This window comes from Triticum aestivum, chromosome 6B (genome assembly GCF_018294505.1).
Source record: "Triticum aestivum cultivar Chinese Spring chromosome 6B, IWGSC CS RefSeq v2.1, whole genome shotgun sequence".
Classification (NCBI taxonomy): domain Eukaryota; kingdom Viridiplantae; phylum Streptophyta; class Magnoliopsida; order Poales; family Poaceae; genus Triticum; species Triticum aestivum.
In genome coordinates this window covers 712,359,235-712,379,850 of record NC_057810.1, presented here as the reverse complement: position 1 = coordinate 712,379,850, position 20,616 = coordinate 712,359,235, and the positions used below count along the sequence as shown (strand labels likewise).

The window sequence follows — 20,616 nt, the reverse complement described above, 5'->3', positions numbered from 1 at the left end:
CTGACATCTCATACGCCGGCCCTGTCAAGGCCACCACCATTCCTGGCGTGGTGCCCATCATCTTCAGAGATTAGCACATGGTTTGTGTGACGACGGTGCATCGTCGTCTTCAGAAAACCAGGTGCAGAGTACGTGTGGCATGTGGAGCAGATGGCGATCTGCCCGACCTGCCACATGGTTCGCCGTTTGCAGCCGCTGCTTTGTGCCGGTCGCCGCCGATGGCGAGGGCTACCTGCCGTGAAATCCGGCAGCATTCATGCAGCTCCTTTCCTCACTAGTTTATGGCTTTTCTTCCCTCTTAGAAAGTTTCAGAGTTAAAAACCGTCCAGAGGTCACCAAGTTTGTTAGGTTCTGAACAAAGTGAAAAAATTCCGGTTCTCGGTCCAATCGCCCCCGCGACGACGCCGGCCGTTGCTCCTCCTCGTCGCCACCGTCGCCGTCATCGGCTTTGGATGTTTCTTCATGTAATTAATGATATATATTCTACAAAAACCTGTCACGTTGAGATGAACAATGAGGCCCCTCTCACCGAGCATTCAGGAACGGGACGGGTGATGACTGATGCCGGCCGTGTCGGATCCAAGTCACCCTGACTAAGATCGGTCTCGGTGTGACCCTACGCTCATTAATCAAATCGCTTCATTATGAATTTTTCTTTACCGTCTGCTTTCTTTTGGTGGCCTAACAATCGGTCTCCATCGTGTGGGACAATGCAGATGCTGTTATGCGGTTCGAACTGAATTTGTTATTTTTTGAAAGAGCAGAAACACTTGCTTGCTCGTGCATATGTGTGGGCGTGGCCAGCAATAATAAGAAAATAAAAAAAAACATGTGGCTCTTGTGCCACGTATGAAATGATCATGGAGGTCTCGCTTTCAGATCTTGCAACCGGAGCGGCGCACGCAAAAATTATTGGATGTTGCTTCGCTATCTGTCTCCCATGACCGGTGACGAACGACGGGGAGAGATGCCAAAATGATGAACGGAAAATGAAGTATATGAATGGCCAAGGATGACGGCGGTGTGCCGCAAGCATTCATAGAGAAGAAACAAGAAACCTTCCCGTCCTCGGGAAGCCGTTTACTAGTATGTACCGTAAGGCGATAGGAGCATCCGCACCGCTAGGTGTTAAGCAGAAGCGATACGTGTGATGGTCCATTCGAAACCGAAGCCGAAAGGCGCTTGGGGTACACGAAAGAGGATATTAGAAGCTTATATGTCACAATTCTCGCTTCGTCTAACTTGTAGTACACATTATTTTTAGATAAATTACCTAACACTGTCTTACGTCTCCACTTCCATGTGCTTCCAAGAATGAAATACTCCCTCTGTCCCAAGTGGAGACGTAAAAAAATTCTTATATTATGGGACGGAGGGAGTAGAAGTGAAAGAAAAAAAGAAGGATATGGAGGAGACCAAAGTGGTGTCTCCACTTCTTTTTCGAGGTTTTACCACCAGTCAGTCAGGCGGCTTTTGGCAATACGGGTTACTGGTGCTAGGTCTGCTATTAGTGCTAAGCTTTTTGCCAGAGGTCTTACATTTCGTAACACTGCTAGATACGGATGCTCTTAGACATGAGTACACGCATCAAGGATAGAAGCCTATAAGAGCCGCGCGGCCCCTCCAACAACCCATAGCAAAGCTAATATTTTCAAAGAGCAACAAACCAAGAAAACAAAAAAATTCAACCAGTAATCCAACCGTTCTATCACGAATTTGCCGTTTACTCTCCTTAAAAAGAGATATGACAAAATCATGAACAAAAAAGGAGGTATAATATATAACTAAGGAAGACGGCGGTGGGCCACAAGCAAGAGTTCGCGGAGGAGAAAAACTTCCTGTCTTCGAAACGTTGTCTAGTATAGGTGATAAGAGTGTCCACATCGCTAGGTGTTAAGCAGAAGCTAAATGTGAGGTTGTCTACCCGGAGACGAAGCCAAAAACCTCATTGTAGCACATACTATTCATTATTAGATAAATTACTTAACAATTTCTTACGTGTCAACTACTATGTGCCTCCGAAGATGGAATAAAAGTAACATAAGAGTTATAAGGAAGCGAACAAATCGACGTGTCCACTTCTACTTTTCGAGAGGGCTCACCTCATGTTTCAGACATACGGGTTATAGATGCTCTATGATCTACTTTGGGTCCAAGGTTTTCTGCCACTGGTTCTTTGCACTATGTCATTGTCAACGCCGTTTTCCCTTATTGCTTTATTCTCTATTTAGCACCGAGATACAAATGGTCCTAGATACGAAGACCCACACTAAGGTTATAGCCGCGGCCCCCTCTGTCCACCTATAATCGAGTTCATTATTATTATTTTAAAAAGAGAGCAAGAAAGTAAAATAATTCAACCAGTAACCCATTGTTTTACAAGTTCAAGGTGTCGGTCACCCTCAACCTCCTTAAAAAGATTATCATCTTTGACCCTAAAGTTTAAAATTCGACATCGACCTTCAGTCTAGGTAAACAAAAAAGAAGAAAAATATGGGGATGTTCATACATATATATAGTCAACAATAATAAAATAAAAACCACACCACTCTTGTGCCGCATATGACACGATCGTGGATGTTCCACTTTTGGATGTACAACCTCTAAGCGGCTCACGCAAAAATTATTTAATGTTGCTTCGATATCCGTGTCCCATGACTGACTGATGACGAACGATAAAAAAGGGATGCTTAAATGATGAAAGAAAAAGGAAGTATAATAACTAAGGAAGACGACGGTGCGCCACAAGCAAGTATTCACGGAGGAGAAAAACTTCAAGCCTCCGAGAAGCCCTCTAATATGGTTGATAAGAGTGTTTGCATCACTAAGCGTTAAGCGGAAGCTAAAGGGGGAGGGCCTATCCGGTCCGGAGCCGAAGCCGAAAGGTGCGTTTTGTACATGAAAGAGAAAAGAAGCTTATATGTTACTATTCTCACTTCATCCTAACACGCACATTTTATTTTAACAGTGTTGTACTCTCAACTTCCATGTGCTTCCAAGGATGGGATAGAAGTAACATAAGAGGGGAAGAGGGCAAATTGATGTGCCAATTTCCTTTGCGTGGCTTTTGTTTATTGTTTTGTTTCTGACCATATGGGGATAGATGCTCTAAGTTCTACTTTGACGCTAAGATTATCGCCGTTATTTTTTCTTACCATCGAATCTCGTAGCATTTGCCACTAACCCTTTTTTTTCCTACCACTTCATCTTTCGTTTAGCACCTTGAGATGCAGACGCTCCTAGATGCGACAACACACGCCAATGGCCATAAAATCGCGACCCCTTGTTCGCCCATAATCAAATTTTTCAAAGCGCGAAAAGCCAAGAAAGTAAAATATTGATGAGATAACACATTCTTTCTTGTGAGTTTATTATGGTGTCAGTCACTCTCTGGTTTCTTATAAAGATTATCATCTTTTCACCCTAAAGTTTTAAATCCGACATCATCGACCTCTAGTCTAGGTAAAAATAATAAACAAGAGAAACTCAGGGTCGTTTGGCTTTTGTGGACATTGAGTGTTGCTTCGGTATTCGTTTCCCATGACGGGTGACGAACAATGGAAAGGGATGCCTAAATGATGAATGGAAAAGGAAATATAATACATAAAAGTAAGGAAGAAAGCGGTGCTTCAGAAGCTAAGTATTTGTGGAGGAGAAAAACTTCCTGCCTTCGAGAAGCCATCTTACATACTCAAGCGGGATAAGAGCATCCCGAGTCGAAGCCGAAAGGCGTGTGAGGTATAGGAAAAAGGAAAGAAGCTTATGTGTTACTATTGTCACTTCATCCTAACAGGTACAATTTTATTTGTAGATAGAAGTACCTAACAATGTCTCACGTCTCAACTTTCATGCCCTTCCAAAGATGGAATATATGTAACAAAAGAGGGAAAGAGGGCAAACCGACGTGCCCACTTGGTCGGTGGGGTGTTCGGTCCCCATATGTTTATGACCATGCGAGTTATAGATAGATGCTTTAAGACCTGCTTCAACGCTGATACATATATTACCACCGCATCTCGAAGTATTCCTTTGCCGCTAACCTTTTTTGTACCGTGTCGTCCTTAGTTTAGCGCCTGGAGATGCGGATGCTCCTGGGCACGACGACACGCGCCAAAGGCCATAAAACCGTGGCACCCTGTCCCCACCATCAGTTTTCTTGAAAGCGCGAAAAGCCAAGAATGTGAAATACCAAGGAATAAACCATTGTTTTGTGAGTGTATTATGGCGCGGGTCACTCTCGGCCTCCTTAAAAAGATTGTCATCTTTTCACCTAGTAGAGTTTAAAATCCGGCATCCACCTAGAACCAGGGTTTTTCCGAAGCGCGAAAAGCCAAGAAAGTGAAGTAAGACCCATTGTTTCGTGCGTTTATTATGCTGCCGGTCACTCTCGGCCTCCCTAAAAAGATTACCATCTTTTCACCCTAAAGTCTGAAATTCCACGTCGGCCTCAAGTTTTCTAGTCCGGTCTAGTAGGTAAATAAAAATAGTAAAGAGGAGAAATTCCGTGGGGGCGGGGGGCCGCTTGGCTTTTAGCCAGCGGCGTACGAAAAGATGCCATTCCCGATGGCAGGCCCGGCCGCATCCAGGGCGCGGGGCCCGCCCGGCCCGCGGGCTGGCTGACGGCCGTCAGATTGCCGCGCAGAGCGCCGGGATAGATTCCCCTCGGAATCCGCGCGCTGCTCAGATGGGCCTGTGACGTCAACGCCCGCCCCGCTGGCCTCGCCCCCTGCCCCCGGGCGGGCCCCGGCCCGCTGACGCGATTCCACCGGTCGACGACGCCTCGATGGGACGAGCGGACTCTCCGTCCTCCTCTGCGGTTCCACCCCTGTAGTTCCCTGGAATCTGTCTTGAGTACCGTAAGTACCACTGGAGCTTAATGCGTACACGTGTTAAACTTGGCTGATGACAAGCATTATTGTATCCTATTTTTTTTAGGGGTATTGTATCCTATTGGTACATGGGCTTTCCCTTTGGTGAGCAACGTGCCCAAGTTCATGTCAAACAAAATTAGATTATCCGTGTCTCCATACACTTCCTTCAACATTTTTCAAACGCCTTCTTCAAAAAGAATATCCGAACAGTTCTTTCAACAAAGGCAGTGGCGTACAAGTATTTGTATCATGCATGCAGTATAAGCAATAGTACACTCATTAACATTGTCATAAATACAACCATACTCTTCAAGCAACTCATCTGTCCCTACGATGAAAAGCGACCGGACGAACCGAATAATCAAAATCACACATACATTCTTGACAACATTTGGCCAACTAATACTAGCTAGCGCCAACCATGGAGCCATTCGGCTTATTTTGAGTTATCGGTACCTTGTTATAACCGGCTCCGGCGCAAAGCCGGTGTGTGTTTTTTTACTAAGGACCGATCTCATTTCCCCACAAGAAATAAATACCAATTAATGAGAAAAAGTATGACAATCAATGATGTCATCGGGGCGCCAATCCTTCTTTGTTGCGCTCAACGTGTAAACAGAAACCAGAGCGTTTGAGCCATATCAAGCACGTCAGCGTCAACATCGCGCATCCTTATTCTATGTCTCTACCAGGAGGACACAAACACAACGGGTAACAACAAACCGAAAGGGCCGCCGCGGTACGTCGCGTTGTGTCGCGTCACCATCAACCGTGCACATCCCCTCTCTCAAGAAAGGAGGCTACACCAGTGTTGTTACCCTCACCGGTCCATTCCAAACCTGGTCATATTTGGCGGGGTTTTTAAGCTTCAAAAAGCCACTACCATACACCACACCATGTGTTCTTCTCAACTTCCCCAAAATTCTGATCGTTTCTTACAAAGACAAAGTAACAAATATGACGCTGCCTACAACACTCAACAATCTGGGCGTTTTCGGTGGCGCTAGCCTTGACGTGTGCGGCACTTATCTTAGATTAGAGGGTCTAATTTAATTTTTAGCATACATTCATCTTTTTGCTCCGGGTTTGGAAGGATGGCCAGATTTTTTAGCGGTACTTATACTGTCTGCAGCATTTTGAAATGCTTATCTGTTAAAAGCAAATATAAATAGTCCTTTCAATAAAGGTAGTGACGTACGTACAAGTATTTGTATCATGCATGTATAAGCAATAGTACAATCATTAACATTGTCATAAATACAAATGCACCCTTCAAGCAACTCGTTGTCCTTACCACGAAAAGCGACCAAATGAGTCGAAGAATCAAAAGTATACATACGTTCTTGACAACATTTGGCCAACTAATTCCGGCGTGCCAACGGTGGTGCCATTCGGCTTATTTGAGCTAATACCTTCTTATCCCCCGGCTTGAGCGCGAAGCCGGGATGTGCTTTATAAAAGCACCGATCTGCTAACAACACCAAATCTCATTTCCCGGCAACAAATAAAAACTGTGCCTCTTTTTTAATGAAAAAAGTTGTATCCCAATCAATGATGTCATCACCGCCCCAATCCTTCTACCTTGCGCTCAACATGTAAACACAAACCAGAGCGTTTGAGCCATGTCGAACACGTCAGCGTCGACATCGCGCGCCCTTATTCTATGTCTCCTCCACGAGGACACAACACACAACGGGTAGCAACAAACAAACCGAAAGGGCCGCCGCCGCGGTACGTCGCGTTGTGCCGCGTCGCCATCGACCGTGCACAACCCCGGACCCCTCTCTCAAGAGAGAAAGCTACATGCATCCTTGCCTTGTGGTTACCCTCCCCTCAGCAATCTGTTCCAAGCACGGTCATATTCCGCGGGTTTTTTAAGCTTCAAAAAGCCACCACCATACCATGTGTTCTTCTCCCTTGTGATGACAAGGAGCAGAGGTCATTAACTAATGTTCATTCCATGAGGCGGCCGGAGAGAAGGAAGACCGTCTTGCTCACTCCGAGGGCCTCTCACCGCAATAAGAACAAACTTCAAGGTCCTTTCTGCAAAAAGGCCACCCCCACCTCCACAACAGTACAGCGAGTACTATAAACAGCAGAGGCCGCGTGCCAGCCGAAAGAGAGCGAGTGAAGAAAAACATAAAAAAATAAAAATAAGCTCCGCCTCTGCCTCTCTCCTCCCTCGCGCTCGATTCACACCGCACCTCGCAGCGGTTCCTCCTCCTCCTCCCGGCTGCTTCCTCCTCAATCCCCCCAATCCGCCGGCCGAGGAATTCGCCCGTGCGCCAGGGCTCCCGGATGACCCCCGCCCCGACCCGCCGCTCCCCCTGCTGCTGCTTCGCCTCCTCGCTCAACCCCCCCGGAGCCGCCGCCGCCCGCTAGTCCCTCGCCGGGCGAGCAGAAGATCCGGTTTTGGCCCCCGCCTCCGCCGCCGCCGCCGCCGCCGTCGTCTTTCTGCGGAGAGCTGATCGCGGGTGGGGAGCGCGCCGAGCTCGAGGTCAGTGCGCCGAGCCTTCTCTGATTTCTGGATTTCCCCTCTCTTGTTCATCGACGCGGGCGGTTTTCAGGAGGGGAAATCGGGCCGCGATCCCGACCTTATCTCCTGGACCGATTTTATCATTATCTTGCTTTGCCGGCTGCTTTCTGTTGGATTGTTATCGAAGCCGCGTTGATCTTGTTGCGATTTATGAGCCGCTGACGACGCTCTATTTTGTCCGTCTGCCAGGCTCCAAAACTGAAGAAATTGGTTGTATGTGGTAGCTTGTGGCAGCAAAAAGGAATGCCCTTTCCCCCCTTCTTTCTTGCTCTGTAGAAATGATTTGCCCCATGAACATAAAGGAGCAAAGCCGCAGCCTTGCCTGCTAAGGTTGCTTCATCATCGTTGATGCCGCCTTTCGGGACAACACCGCCCGTTCGTTCCCTCGTTTTCTCACTGGACGAGGCTTTCTTGTTGGATTATTAGTATTATTACTATTATAGTCGTGCAACTTTTCCGCCATTTTTCCTCGTGAGGCGGCCACTAACTCTGCAGGAATAATAATAGTCTTGCAACTTTTCCACCATTATTTCTCCTGTTGACGCAGCCACTAACCCTGCAGGAAAACAGGGTTGCCAGATACAGTTACCCATATCTCTTGTTAATAATCCGTGTTTTGTTATTACCAGTTTAGATATATCTTTTTTTAGCGGACAGCAGTAGGTGAGGCCCTCATTTCGCAATCCACACCGAGCACGTCAGCCGTTCGTATCAGAGAAATTAAGGTGGATATCGCCTGCAGTTAGTTCGCTCTCCCTGAACGGCCTCTCGGGCATAATCGGCAGTTAAGACGCAATCCACTATTTTAAGGCTGCTACAGAAAGCGTCTGATTGGATTATGGGACTGTTCCAGCTTTTCTTGTTTTCATAACGTGTGATGGGAGTAATCATATTGGGTTGTTCAATCAGCCTTTGATTTGATCTTGCATGTTATTAGGTTGTTGATTTGGTTGCTTAGACTGATAATAAGTTGTGCTAATAATATCTTATAATGTGGTAGTGGTCCCAGGAGGGGGAGGATTGCGTACTAATCTGTTGGTTTTCTCCGATCTGTCGTAATCGTGACTAGTGTATCGAACACATTTAGTGAGGGTGCTCCTAACGTGACGGCTCGGATCATTCATTTATGTCGAGTCTCTCACCAGTCCTTGACTTTGTTGCAGCCGCGCAAAATTAGCCGTGTATCGCGCATTTCCTGTTCTTCTTTTGGTGTCCATTCCCTTATGCTAAAATCACTGAATCTACTTGGTAGGGGCAGTGCTTTTGACAGAGAATTTGAGCCCCACGGATGAGCATGTGTGAGAAAGATCAAAATTTCCACTGGGCCTACGACCTTTTCCATGACCCCTTTGCCGCTCCCAACAGCTACTACGGACATCCTAATGGTTACAGTGACAGCAGCTATTGTGACTACAATTATGCTAGAGGTAGTTTTGTGGAACGTCGTGCAATTCTTTTGTGCAAAACTCATGAAAAAAAGAAGGCAGTATTCCTCATGTGTATGTTTTTTTGGTTCTGCAGATGCATCGCATCCCGATGAGACATATTTGCATTCCTCCGCACTTACGTGTGATATGTACAACCCACAAGTAGGCATGTACCATCCTGGTAGTGAAAATATCCATGGTCTGATTCAGCCCTTCACCTTTCGCGGTTTTGCTATCCCTCCTAATGTATTTTGTGTGTTCCAGGAAATGTTGGCGGGCAGGAGCATGAGGCAGTCTACGTAGATCCGTCTAGTTCCTCTTCATACCCTGAGAGTGACGATTGTTTTGAAATGGAGGAAGAAGTAGGGAAGAGATTTTACCCCATGGTCCCAGTTCCCGTGAGTCTATTGATCCTTAGTCACAGTGTTGTTCCGCTAAGATTGATTTCCCTCCTTAGTATCTAGAATAAACGAAGCTTTGCTTCCAAGGAAGCTTGATAAGTCCCATGTTTGCTCACTCACTAAAGTACTCCCTCCGTTCCCAAATACTTGTCTTTCTAGGCATTTCAAATGGACTCAATATATGGATGTATGTAGACATATTTTAAAGTGTAGATTCACTCATTTTGCGCCGTATGTAGTCACTTGTTGAAATCTCTAGAAAGACAAGTATTTAGGAACGGAGGGAGTAGCTACTAAGCAATGGCCAAAGTAGGTAAGATAATTGACAGAACACCTGTGCACATGTAGCTAAAATCTCAATGGACAATTTCACCAATATGTATGTCAGTTGGATAATTGATTGTGAATACTACTTACTTTAGTGGACAGCATGATAAGAAATTCGTCCAAAAGTCTGTAAATACATTGTAAGGTGAATTAAGTTCAGATATTCTTAACTCCATGTTAAAATTTGGCAACGTCCAGATGAAAACTGTGACTTGGCTACCAGGTTCAGTTTATAGAGTTTTGCATACAAAGCTGTGATTACTGCCTTCCTTATAGTTTCATGGGAATAAATTATTACTTGTACCTTCAGTATGGGAAAAAGGCTGCAAGTTAAAACTGCTACTTGCACAATTAATCAGCATTCTTTTCTTTTCCGACACATTTATGCATCTGTTATTAGCTTTGGTTCCATTACACTTACAACTATGATTAAACAATTTATTTTGCCTTCTCCAGCATGTCCCTAAAATTAATGGTGAAATTCCATCACTCGACGAAGCCACCATGGACCATGAAAGGCTGTCAGACAGGTCTGTCTTAAATCTCACTTCTCATGGGTTCCTTGTGATAGTAAATGCTGTGGAAACATTGACTTTATGAGGGATCAGATGTACTAGAATAAGTTTGATAATGTTTCTTCTTAACTTTCTAAACAGAGTGTCCACGTGTAGTTCAGTAATTTTTACATGTATATTGTTGTAGGTTGAGGCTCTATGAACTAACTGAGAACAAGGTGAAAGGTGATGGCAATTGTCAGGTTTGTACTTAGTGCCATCCTCACCTGAATACTTAGTTTTATTTTGTTGAAATAAGCATAGTAGCAGCAGTAGTTGGGTCAGCTCTTTTGAATTATTCAATCATTCGCGACTTACTCTTAGACCAATTGATGCTAATCTAACCTTCTCAATTCCACAGTTCCGTGCACTATCAGATCAGCTGTACCAAACTCCGGACCACCATGAGTTTGTGAGGGAGCAGATAATTAGCCAGGTAATCAACAGTGGTAATCTTTCTTTCGTGATCCTTAGTTTCATTCTTTGTTTTCACACTTTCATCTTTCGTCTGATAAATAATCGGTTCCAGCTTAAAAGTAACCGGGAAGCCTATGATGGATACGTCCCCATGGCATATGATGAGTATCTGGAGAAAGTATCACGGTAAGCTCAACAGTTCAAAAACTGTTCATGGCTAGTAGTACAAATTAGTCACATGTGAGTGCTTCCCCAGCTAATATCTTGGTGCATAAACTGACAGAAATGGTGAATGGGGTGACCATGTGACTTTACAGGCTGCTGCTGACAAGGTGCTTATATTTGTCTTGCTCATGGGCATAACATATTTCACAGCTGGCAGGGGTTGTACTTTACTAAGGCTGATTCTAACGCAATTTGACAATCTGTTGCAGTACGGAGTGAAGATTTTCGTCATGACCTCGTTCAAGGATACGTGCTACATCGAGATCCAACCCAAGGTTCAGAAGTCCAACAAGGGTATGCAGATGATTCATTTTCTTTACAGTTCCAAGTGGGGTTGGTTTTGGCACTTGACAATGTACTCTGCTATTTTTTTCTTCTCTGGTTTCAGTGGTGCTGTTGAGCTTTTGGGCGGAGGTTCACTACAACTCGATATTTCCACAGAACGGTGAGTAGCATGCCTTGCCTGCCATTGGCATACATGCAATGCATGTCCAGTCCCCGCCGCAAACGTATGCAACCAACATTCCGCACCGACACCGCGATCTCTGCCCGATAACAGTAATCACTGAAACCCTCTCTTTTGTATGTATGGTTTTGCCAACAGACGCTCCGAGGTTGCATCACACGGCGAAGAAGAGGAGATGGTGGCCCTTCTCGCAGCACCACCATTGATGAGGCTCTCTTCCCCCTCCTCGGCGCGTGTACTCTGACGGCGTTCCGGCGTGCAAAGCACTCTTGCTTCTCCACCGAGATGGATGGCCCCGGGGCAACGCGCTCCTGGTCGTCCTGGGAGGGGCCGTCGTGGCGTGCGCTCGCTCTGACAGGAGGAGAGAAAAGAAAAAAGGCGTTATGGTTGTCTGAGATTATATTATAGATACATGGAATGGAAGGAATAATGAACATGCGACCTGTCCCGTATATAGTTTTGGGTTGCATTGCAGGCTCTGTTATGTATTTACATACAAAATTTTGCCGGAATGAGGCTACATACAGTTAATCATTCATTTGGAATACAAATGATATTGATGGTGATACTACTAATAATAACTGGGTGGAGGCAGTGTTAAAGAATCTGTTGAGTATTTGCGATGTTCTTTTTAGAATGGATCTGTTTGAGGTGTCTTTGATTTGGTTCGAGAAGAGAGAGTTGCTCGGTTAGTTTTTTTTTTGTGTGTGAGAAATGTTGCTCGGTTAGAAATTTTCTTTTGGAGGTTGTGAAGCGTCTGTTTTTTTTTTGAGAAAAAAAACAGACGCTTCACAACCTCCAAAAAAAAGAGAGAGCCCATTGACCATTTTGCGTCTTTTCGCAAAGAAAAAAGATCATTTTGCGTTAGTGGAGGCCCATGAAACATTCTCAAGAGGTTAGGGCTAGTTAAACAGTGCGGGCCTCGGCTGCATTTGGCCATCCAAGCATGTCAATTATCCTTTCGCTAAAAAAACAGCATGTGAATTTTCCTCAATAAAATAAAATAAATCAAAGAATGTAAATTTTCCTTCAATTAGAAAAACACATTTAAATCTTCCTCAATGAAATAAAATAAAATACAAAACATGTACTTTTGTCTCAAAATAAAATAAAATCCATGTATTTCAATAAAGCATAGTCTCTGATCACGGATTCAATGTCAGAATAAATGAAAACAAAACATCATAGTTTTGTGAAATACGTACAAAACATCATTATTTAGGAAAAAGGGAAGAAGAAAAAGAGGTTGACCTGCAATTGATTTTTGCTGCGAGTCAGATGGGAAAGAGATGGATGCATTCAAACAAGGCGTAGTCAGTTTTTTTCTCTCTCAACGAATTTAACAATGAGGTGTCCAGGCCCAGGGGTCTCGAACCACTACGATTCCTACCCTGGTGGGTCGGACTGAGGACCCCTTGATCGGTTTCATGTTGGGCCATGTTGTGCAGCCCATGACAATTATACGAAAGACTCCAGAAGACTTGTTGTACAAGCCGAACATACCGAAGCCCGGGAGGAGTCTACTTCCATCGATGTAGCCGGCTAGTACCTGTACCCCTAGGAACCCTGGTATGTTATATAAGCTCGTGGCAGAGCTCGTTGATATGATAACATACAATCCCTTAGTATTCATATGTACTTTGTACACACCCCAATCACAATATGCACGAATAGGGTAGTACTTCAATCGTGAGGGCCCGAATAGCTGACCACTTATTTTCAGCGACCTGCTGCAACATAAGCATGCCAAGTCAACAATAAATCAGTGCCTAATCACAAAACCAGATGCAAAACCACTCTTGATGTGACACTAAACCGCTCAGGGCTAGATTAAACCGGTATTGACATTTTTAGGGTCTCAATCAGACCAAAATTGACTTTGGGGGGTTATGGAGGCATTGAAGTGAATTTGAGGGTAAAAACTATACTTCTTTCTAATAGAATTATTTTCTTGTCAACTTTGAAGTAAAAATAATTAAGTAGTTTATGTTAGTAGAAGATATACAATACACCATTTTGGATCAATTGTGTAGAAACAGAATATATACGAAATCAAGTTTTGCTCTGTCGTTATCCATAGAATATGCTCACTAATGGAGATACATTTTGCATTGGATAGGCCACATATTACTCTTCTCTCGGTTGTGCATAGGAAAGAAATGCATAATACGAAACAATCTTTTATGGACTCTTTAGAATTTTTAATAGGGCATCCCATTAAATGGTATCAAATTCTCATCTCTATGTTGTGGTGCAGCAATTACAAAATAGTTAAAGGAAAATCAACGGGGATTTTTTAACAAAGCAAAATGATGTATCATGAACGTTAAAAGAATTTTTTGGGGCAAAGTAGATAGATACGTTGTGGGATTTATTGCAGATTTACCTACGAAAGTAACGAAATACATTGGGAGTTGGGAGAGAGACAGGGTGGGAGAGAGAAGGGGCGTCGAAAAGAATTGTTTAAGTAAAAGAAAGCGGTCGGTGATGTCTCCCAAAGAGTGGCCTGTGAGCGAGATAAGCGGTGAGTGGTGGAACGCGGATCGAGAAATTTCTGGGGTAAACCGACCTGCGGCAAGTGTAATCACCCCACATAATTTCTCAACAGTAGGTAATATAAAAAACCTTAAAAAGGAAAACAACCCTCTATACTTTTGTTTAAAAAAATCTCTTTATATTTTCCATAGTTTTCTGTTCACGTGGATGCACTATATACTGTTCATTCAAAGTTATGTTCTCTTTTTTGTTCACGCGGATGCTCTGGGTATTGTTCATTCAAAGTTATGTTCACTTTTTGGGGGTGGGTATGGGTATATGAAATTTATTCGACGGGTATGGAAACACCGGTCACATAAACACTGCTGCGTACGAAATTATTGCTCCGGGAATAGTGTTTTAATTTATTTGATTTGTTGTTTTGGTTTATTCGGGTTACCGTTCTTTAAAAATCATAGTATTTTGTTTAAATCGTTAGAGGAAAATAAAATCATGGGATACCAGTGCATAAGAACGGGCCTAACATAGACAAAACACTGTGTCCCTAGTAAGCCTCTACTAGACTAGCTCGTTAATCAAAGATGGTTAAGTTTCCTAATCATAGACATGTGTTGTCATTTGATGAACGGGATCACATCAATATGAGAATGATGTGATGGACAAGACCCATCCGTTAGCATAGCATATTGATCGTTCAGTTTTATTGCTATTGCTTTCTTCATATCAAATACATATTCCTTCGACTATGAGATTATGCAACTCCCGGATACCGGAGGAATACCTTGTGTGCTATCAAACGTCACAACGTAACTGGGTGATTATAAAGATGCTCTACAGGTATCTCCGAAGGTGTTTGTTGGGTTGGCATAGATCGAGATTATGATTTGTCACTCTGAGTATCGGAGAGGTATCTCTGGGCCCTCTCAGTAATGCACATCATAAAGAAGCCTTGCAAGCAAAGTGACTAATGAGTTAGTTGCTGGATTATGTATTACGGAACGAGTAAAGAGACTTGCCGGTAACGAGATTGAACTAGGTATGAAGATAACGACGATCGAATCTCGGACAAGTAACATACCATGACAAAGGGAATAACGTATGTTGTCATAACGATTCGATCGATAAAGATCTTTGTAGAATGTGTAGGAGACAATATGAGCATCCAGGTTCCGCTATTGGTTATTGACCAGAGAGGTGTCTCGGTTATGTCTACATAGTTCTCGAACCCGTAGGGTCCGCACGCTTAACGTTCGATGACGATTTTGTAGTATATGAGTTATGTGATTTGGTGACCGAATGTTGTTCGGAGTCCCAGATGAGATCACGGACATGACGAGGAGTCTCCAAATGGTCGAGAGATTAAGATTGATATATAGGACGATAGTATTCGGACACCGGAAGTGTTCCAGAGGGTACCAGGTACATATCGGGTCACCGGAAGGGGTTCCGGGCACCCCCGGCAAAAGATATGGGCCTAATGGGCCAAGAGGGGAAACGCAGCAGCCAACAGGGGCTGCTGCACCCCCCATATGGGCCAAACCAGAGGAGAAAGGAAAGAGGGGAAGAGAGAAGGAAGGGGAGGGATTCGGCCTCCCCCTTCCTTCCCTCCTCCCTCCTCTTTCCTTCCCCCTCAGGAACTTATGGAAGGGGGGAGGCCGAATTGGTGAGGTGCCCAAGTAGGATTCCTCCTACTTGGGGCGCCCCCTTGATTCTCACCTCCCTCTCCCACCTATATATACATGGGGAGGGGTGCCTAGAACAAACAACAACAATCGTTGGCCGTGTGCGGCGCCCTCCTCCACAGTTTACGCCTCCGGTCATATCTTCGTAGTGCTTAGGCGAATCCCTACGCGGATCACTTCACCATCACCGTCACCACGCCATCGTGCTGACGAAACTCATTTACTTCCTCGACACCTTGCTGGATCAAGAGGGCGAGGGACGTCATCACGTTGAACGTGTGCAGAACTCGGAGGTGCCGTACGTTCAGTACTTGATCGGTCGGAGCTAGAAGAAGTTCGACTACATCAACCGCGTTGTCAAACGCTTTCGCTTTCGGTCTACGAGGGTACATAGACACACTCTCCCCCTCTCGTTGCTATGCATCTCCTAGATAGATCTTGCGTGAGCGTAGGAATTTTTTTGAAATTGCATAATGCTACGTTACCCAACATAAACAACCTCATTTCAAACTAAAGCAATGACCTGAAATGCAATATAGGTCATAATTAAAAGCACAAATTAAAATAACGGCTTGCTACATTTGGATGTTACACAACACATCAGAACATCAACCGTCGCCGATGAAGTTCGAAACGATCCAACCTGTAGACGCATGAGCGCAAACGAACAAATACTGGATCCATGCAAATCCACCGAAGAATAACACCGACTGAATCCCGCGAGATCCATTGGAGACACAACTCCACACGCTCTCCCACAATGCGAGAGGCACCGCTGGGACAGGGCTATGCGGGGAGAACCTTATTCCATCTTCAAGAAGTCGTCGCCGCTTCGCCTTCTTGAGCAGGATACAGACCCTAAGTAGGCTAAACAACCACTATAAATGAAGCATGGGCCCTCCCACCATCAAGGGTCGAGATCCATCGTGCCTCTATGGCCCTAAGGCCACAAGAGACGAGGTAGATCGGCGGCGGTGCCGGTGAGAGGCGACGAAAGCCTAATCGTGTGGGAGCCTTTCTTTCGTTCTCGGGAAAAAAGAAAACGTCAACAGAATAATATTCTGTTAGCGGTAACATACTAGTCTCATCATGTACATATCAAGGTTCAGGGAGACGTTTTGAGCAAAATTTGACATGACTTGTATACTCAGTAAGGTCAAAATTAATATGATCGATATAGCAAATTAACATGGAGTGACTATATATACAAGTGTCTTAGGACAAAATATACCTTTTTGTATTAAAATAGCCATACAACATATGCAGAACCAAAACTGAAAGCAAGCATTACCCCCAGCAGCATAAGTCTATCACATGCCTTACGTAGCACCCACTGTGATGATCTGCGGATCTCACCACGACGTTGCTCATATTATATACGCACCATCCTGGTGAGATCCACAAATCATTACGGTGGGTGTTATGTAAAGAATGAGATAGGCATCGCTTAATTATTTTCATAGCTCATATATAGAGGAAGCAACATTACGATCACAAAAGGCAGACAATAGCTGGCCTCCCTCTGCAAATCAAATCAAATCACCGCGACATGCCTGGGGGGAGGTTAACCCACTCCAGGTGCATGATGAGCTCGCCAGTGTCGGTGTTCCTTAGCTTGAGGGCCATATTCTGAGTGACCTTCCCGTCTTTCCACATGATGTGGCTGTCGGCCGAGTAGCAGTTCTCCTCGTTAGGTTGGAACGTCTTCATCACCGTGTCATCACGGACATGGCTGAGGTCCTTGACGGCGATCTCGACAAAGTCGAGGATGCTGAACTCTGCATCGCCCATGGTGTCATCCTTGGTGAAAGTGTCATGGTCAAAGACTTCCTGTGATGGAAATAAAATCCCAAACGTTTCAGGAACATGTTCATCATCAAGAGTATATATAGTAGTAGCGGTGAGTTTGTGAAACCCTGATGGGATGGAGATGTTGATCAAACTTACAATCTTAACGGGGAGCGTCCAATTTGTGATAGACAGGGTGAGCTCCTCGTTCCATTCTGGGTTGATGGATTTATATTTGATGCTGGACTTTACTTTCTGCACATTACATGAAAAAGAAAAGAAATGCCGGGTAAAAAGCAATTCTTGCATCAAAGTTCATGCAATAATAATAATAAAAAAGAGTTCATGCAATAAAACTTGTGTTTTTGGTTTCTCCCAAATAAAAGAACATTATTTGAACTCGAAACTTTGCAGACCAATATCAAACAAGCAGCACCAAGTGCAGAAAGGTTTTCGGATTTTCCGGCGCAACATAAATCTTTAAAAATGATACTACTACAGTTCATTTGAAATTTGAAATATTGTAAACTTGTGTTTCATTAAAAAAAAGGAAACATTTTATACAATGAGCGACACTTGTGGATGATGTGCCTCTTGTTTGGAAGAAACAAAAAAGAGAAATTTGCATATAAGGATAGCACGAATCTTGACACAAACTGATGATCTAGATATATAGAGGGTACACTGGTAGGGGGATAACAAAAATCCAGGGAACGAGAGAGATAGAGATGGGCTTTCCCGATCTGAATCGATAACGCACGGGTAAAGATCAGACGGAGTATATAAGAGGGGTGAAATTGAAGAAACGAGATTATTGCATGATCGATCGATGGATGTTTAGGAGGGTGGAGGAGAAGAAGTAGGCAGGTACCTGCTGTCCGAGGCGGATGACGACGTAGGGGTCGCTGCTGTGGGAGAGGGGGTCGCAGATGGCCAGGTTCAGCCCGCGCACCACCTTCACCTTGAGCAGCCCAAGCAGGCGCTCCATGGATCGATCAGACCGAGGAGCTACCAACAGGAAGAAGATGGATCCCTTCCCGGTCCGGGGGAGAAGAAGATGGATCGTCGTCGACGTTACGTCAATTAAGGCGAGTGGCGGAAACGCGGGGCGTCGTTAAAACTCGTAGACAGTTTAGGCATATGGTGCATGCATCCAACCTGGGAACGGGAGGCCGGGGAGCGGCCGGCGTTCCTCCTTCCGTCCAACTACGCATGCATGCCCTCTCTATTTCTGAACTTGCTCGTATCCATCGATCACACGAACGGAAGGTCGTGGGTGCGTTTTTCTTCAGCTCACGGGTATGACTTGTGACAAGGCCCAAAGTCATTTTGCTGTGACAAGGGAGAAGCCCCTGGCCCCTGGCCCCTGATGATGTAACGGAGGACGAGATCTTGACGTTTGTTGGTGTTTTAATAAGGTTTTGGTGAGACTTTGCTGCATATGCTAAGAGCATCTCCAGCCGCGTCCCCAACAGCCCCCCAAAGGCCCTTTTTTGCCGCCGGCGCCGAAAAATTGGCCCAGCCACGCCCTCAGAAACCCGTTTTTCGCCGGTTTGGGCCGAAACTGGCGCCGGCGGACCCAGGTCGAACCCGGCGCGTTGGGGGGTGTCTGGGGACGCCGTACGAAGCGAAAAGGCGTGTGGGTCCGTCCTGTCGGCGAGGGGCTTCCTTTTCCCGCCGTCCCCCCTTTCTCCCGCCATTCTACACGCCTTCCTCGCCATGCCGCCGAAGAAGTACAAAGCCCCTAGGCCCGCCGGCGCCGGCGAGGCCGATGCCCAGCCGCCGAAGCAGAGGAAGCCGAGGGCGCCACCGTCAAAGCCACCGGGGATGTCGAACGCCGAGTGGAGGTCCGAGCTCACTCTCCGGCCGGCCGCCACCGTCGACCGGCGGAACAGGCTTAACAAACAAAGGGGACGCACAGCGTCGGCGGCCTCGGCGGCGGCGGCGGCTGCTGCGACGGAGACGTCTCGCGCCGGGATGATGAATCCACCCGGCCATCAGTCCGCCTGGAGCCAGTAGAGCGTCGACCTACGAAGCCGGCGAGATGGGCGACGAGCTTGAGTTCGCTGAGGAGGAGGAGGAGGAGGTGGGGGAGGAGGAGGAGGAGGAGGAGGAGGCGCCTGCTCCGGCGAGGAAGGGGAAGAAAAAGAAGCGGGGTGTCAAGACCGGCGAGCTACGCGTCAAGTGGACGTCCAAAGAGGATGAATGCCTCGCCGAAGCATGAAAGATCGTCTGCCTCGACCCGATCACCAGCACGAACCAGAGCACCGACACGTACTGGGAGCGCATCAAGTCGGAGTTCGACGAGCGCAAGTTGGTCGACCCGTACTTCGCCGGCATCCACATGCATCGCGGCACGAAGGCCATGGCGAACCACTGGGCGCTCATCCAGGCGGCGTGCAACAAATGGCACAGGATCGTCGAGGAGGTGGTTGCTCGGCCAGAGAGCGGCGAGGGAAAGGTATGACCACGCCGGCCTCCTCATTTCATTCCGTCCGCGTATCCCTCGCCGACCAATGTTCTTTCGGTGCAGATGGTGCGCATGTTTGCCATGTTTCGGCAGGATAGCAGCCCCGAGTAGGACTTCAAGTACCTCCACGTGTTCTCCCGGATCGACAAGTGCGAGAAGTGGGCAGATGTCCGGCGCACGCTGGCGAAGGCCAGGGAGACGTACCAGCCAGACTTGCCGGCGCCGGGGAAGTCGGCCGACCGCCCTGATGGCAACAAAAAGGCCAAGTCGGCAAGGGATGGCGCGCCTGTCGCCGAGCATCTGCAGGCGTCCATCGAGCAGTGCATCGCGGACGCCAAGAGCCACACCGTCGTGAGGGAGGCAAAATTCGACGCTCGTTGGTCGGGGCGATTATGCCGACGGGCCAGATCAAGCTCAACCTGCTCCGGACCAACGTCGCCGCCAAGAAAAGGAACACCGATTTAGCATTCCTGATGGCAGCGAACGTGTTGGCGATGGACGGGCCGGTCAAGGAGTGGTACATGCGGGAGCGCGACCTCATCTTGGACGGCCTGCCGACGGACACGCCAACTCCCACGACGAACCCGACGCCGAGCCCCAGTGACGCATCACCAGACACGACGCCCAGCAGCCCGCGTACGCCGCCTACGGACACCAACGCCGAAGACGAAGCCGAAGTAGAAGCCGAGGACGCCGCCGCCGAGGACATCGCCGCGGCCGCCATTTGATGCGCTGGTCTTTCCCTTCTTTTTTTGTGCTACGAACTATGCCGAACTGATGCGTTGATCGCCGAACTATGGCGAGTTGATCACCGAACTATGGCGCATTTTTGTAGCGAGAACTGCAAGTTTAAATTTCCACGGCGTCTTGGGGGCGGGACCTGGGGACGTGACTGGGCCAAGATCGCCCCCAGGGCCAAATTCGCACCGGCCGAAGGGCCGAAAAAGCGCCAGCTG

General features: G+C 46.5%; 2 protein-coding genes across 18 annotated transcripts; one reads left to right on the top strand and one right to left on the bottom strand.

The window, feature by feature from the left end:
* Nucleotides 1–6,974: 6,974 nt before the first annotated feature.
* LOC123139894 (OVARIAN TUMOR DOMAIN-containing deubiquitinating enzyme 12) lies at nt 6,975–11,829 on the top strand. Of its 17 annotated transcripts, none has more exons than XR_006469688.1 (12): nt 6,978–7,368; nt 7,597–8,834; nt 8,929–9,033; nt 9,099–9,232; nt 10,019–10,092; nt 10,265–10,319; nt 10,478–10,552; nt 10,646–10,719; nt 10,817–10,865; nt 10,968–11,052; nt 11,147–11,267; nt 11,363–11,829. XR_006469688.1 is itself a non-coding variant. In XM_044559600.1 (12 exons), exons 2-12 carry the CDS (start codon nt 8,696–8,698, stop codon nt 11,428–11,430), a joined length of 915 nt encoding a protein of 304 aa, XP_044415535.1. In that variant the 5' UTR covers nt 6,978–7,368; nt 7,597–8,695; the 3' UTR covers nt 11,431–11,829. The 17 variants fall into 17 exon arrangements, 14 of the variants coding, with proteins under 14 accessions (XP_044415525.1, XP_044415531.1, XP_044415524.1 ...); XM_044559600.1 differs by having other exon boundaries at nt 11,147–11,203; XM_044559601.1 differs by having other exon boundaries at nt 6,980–7,368; nt 8,929–9,015; nt 11,147–11,203.
* Nucleotides 11,830–16,617: 4,788 nt separating this feature from the next.
* On the bottom strand, nt 16,618–18,404 carry LOC123135080 (protein C2-DOMAIN ABA-RELATED 5). The gene is made up of 3 exons (XM_044554198.1): nt 18,062–18,404; nt 17,350–17,445; nt 16,618–17,232 (listed from the first exon to the last, which is right to left on the bottom strand). The coding sequence occupies exons 1-3, from the start codon at nt 18,176–18,178 to the stop codon at nt 16,942–16,944; spliced, it is 504 nt and encodes a 167-aa protein (XP_044410133.1). The 5' UTR covers nt 18,179–18,404; the 3' UTR covers nt 16,618–16,941.
* Nucleotides 18,405–20,616: the final 2,212 nt, after the last annotated feature.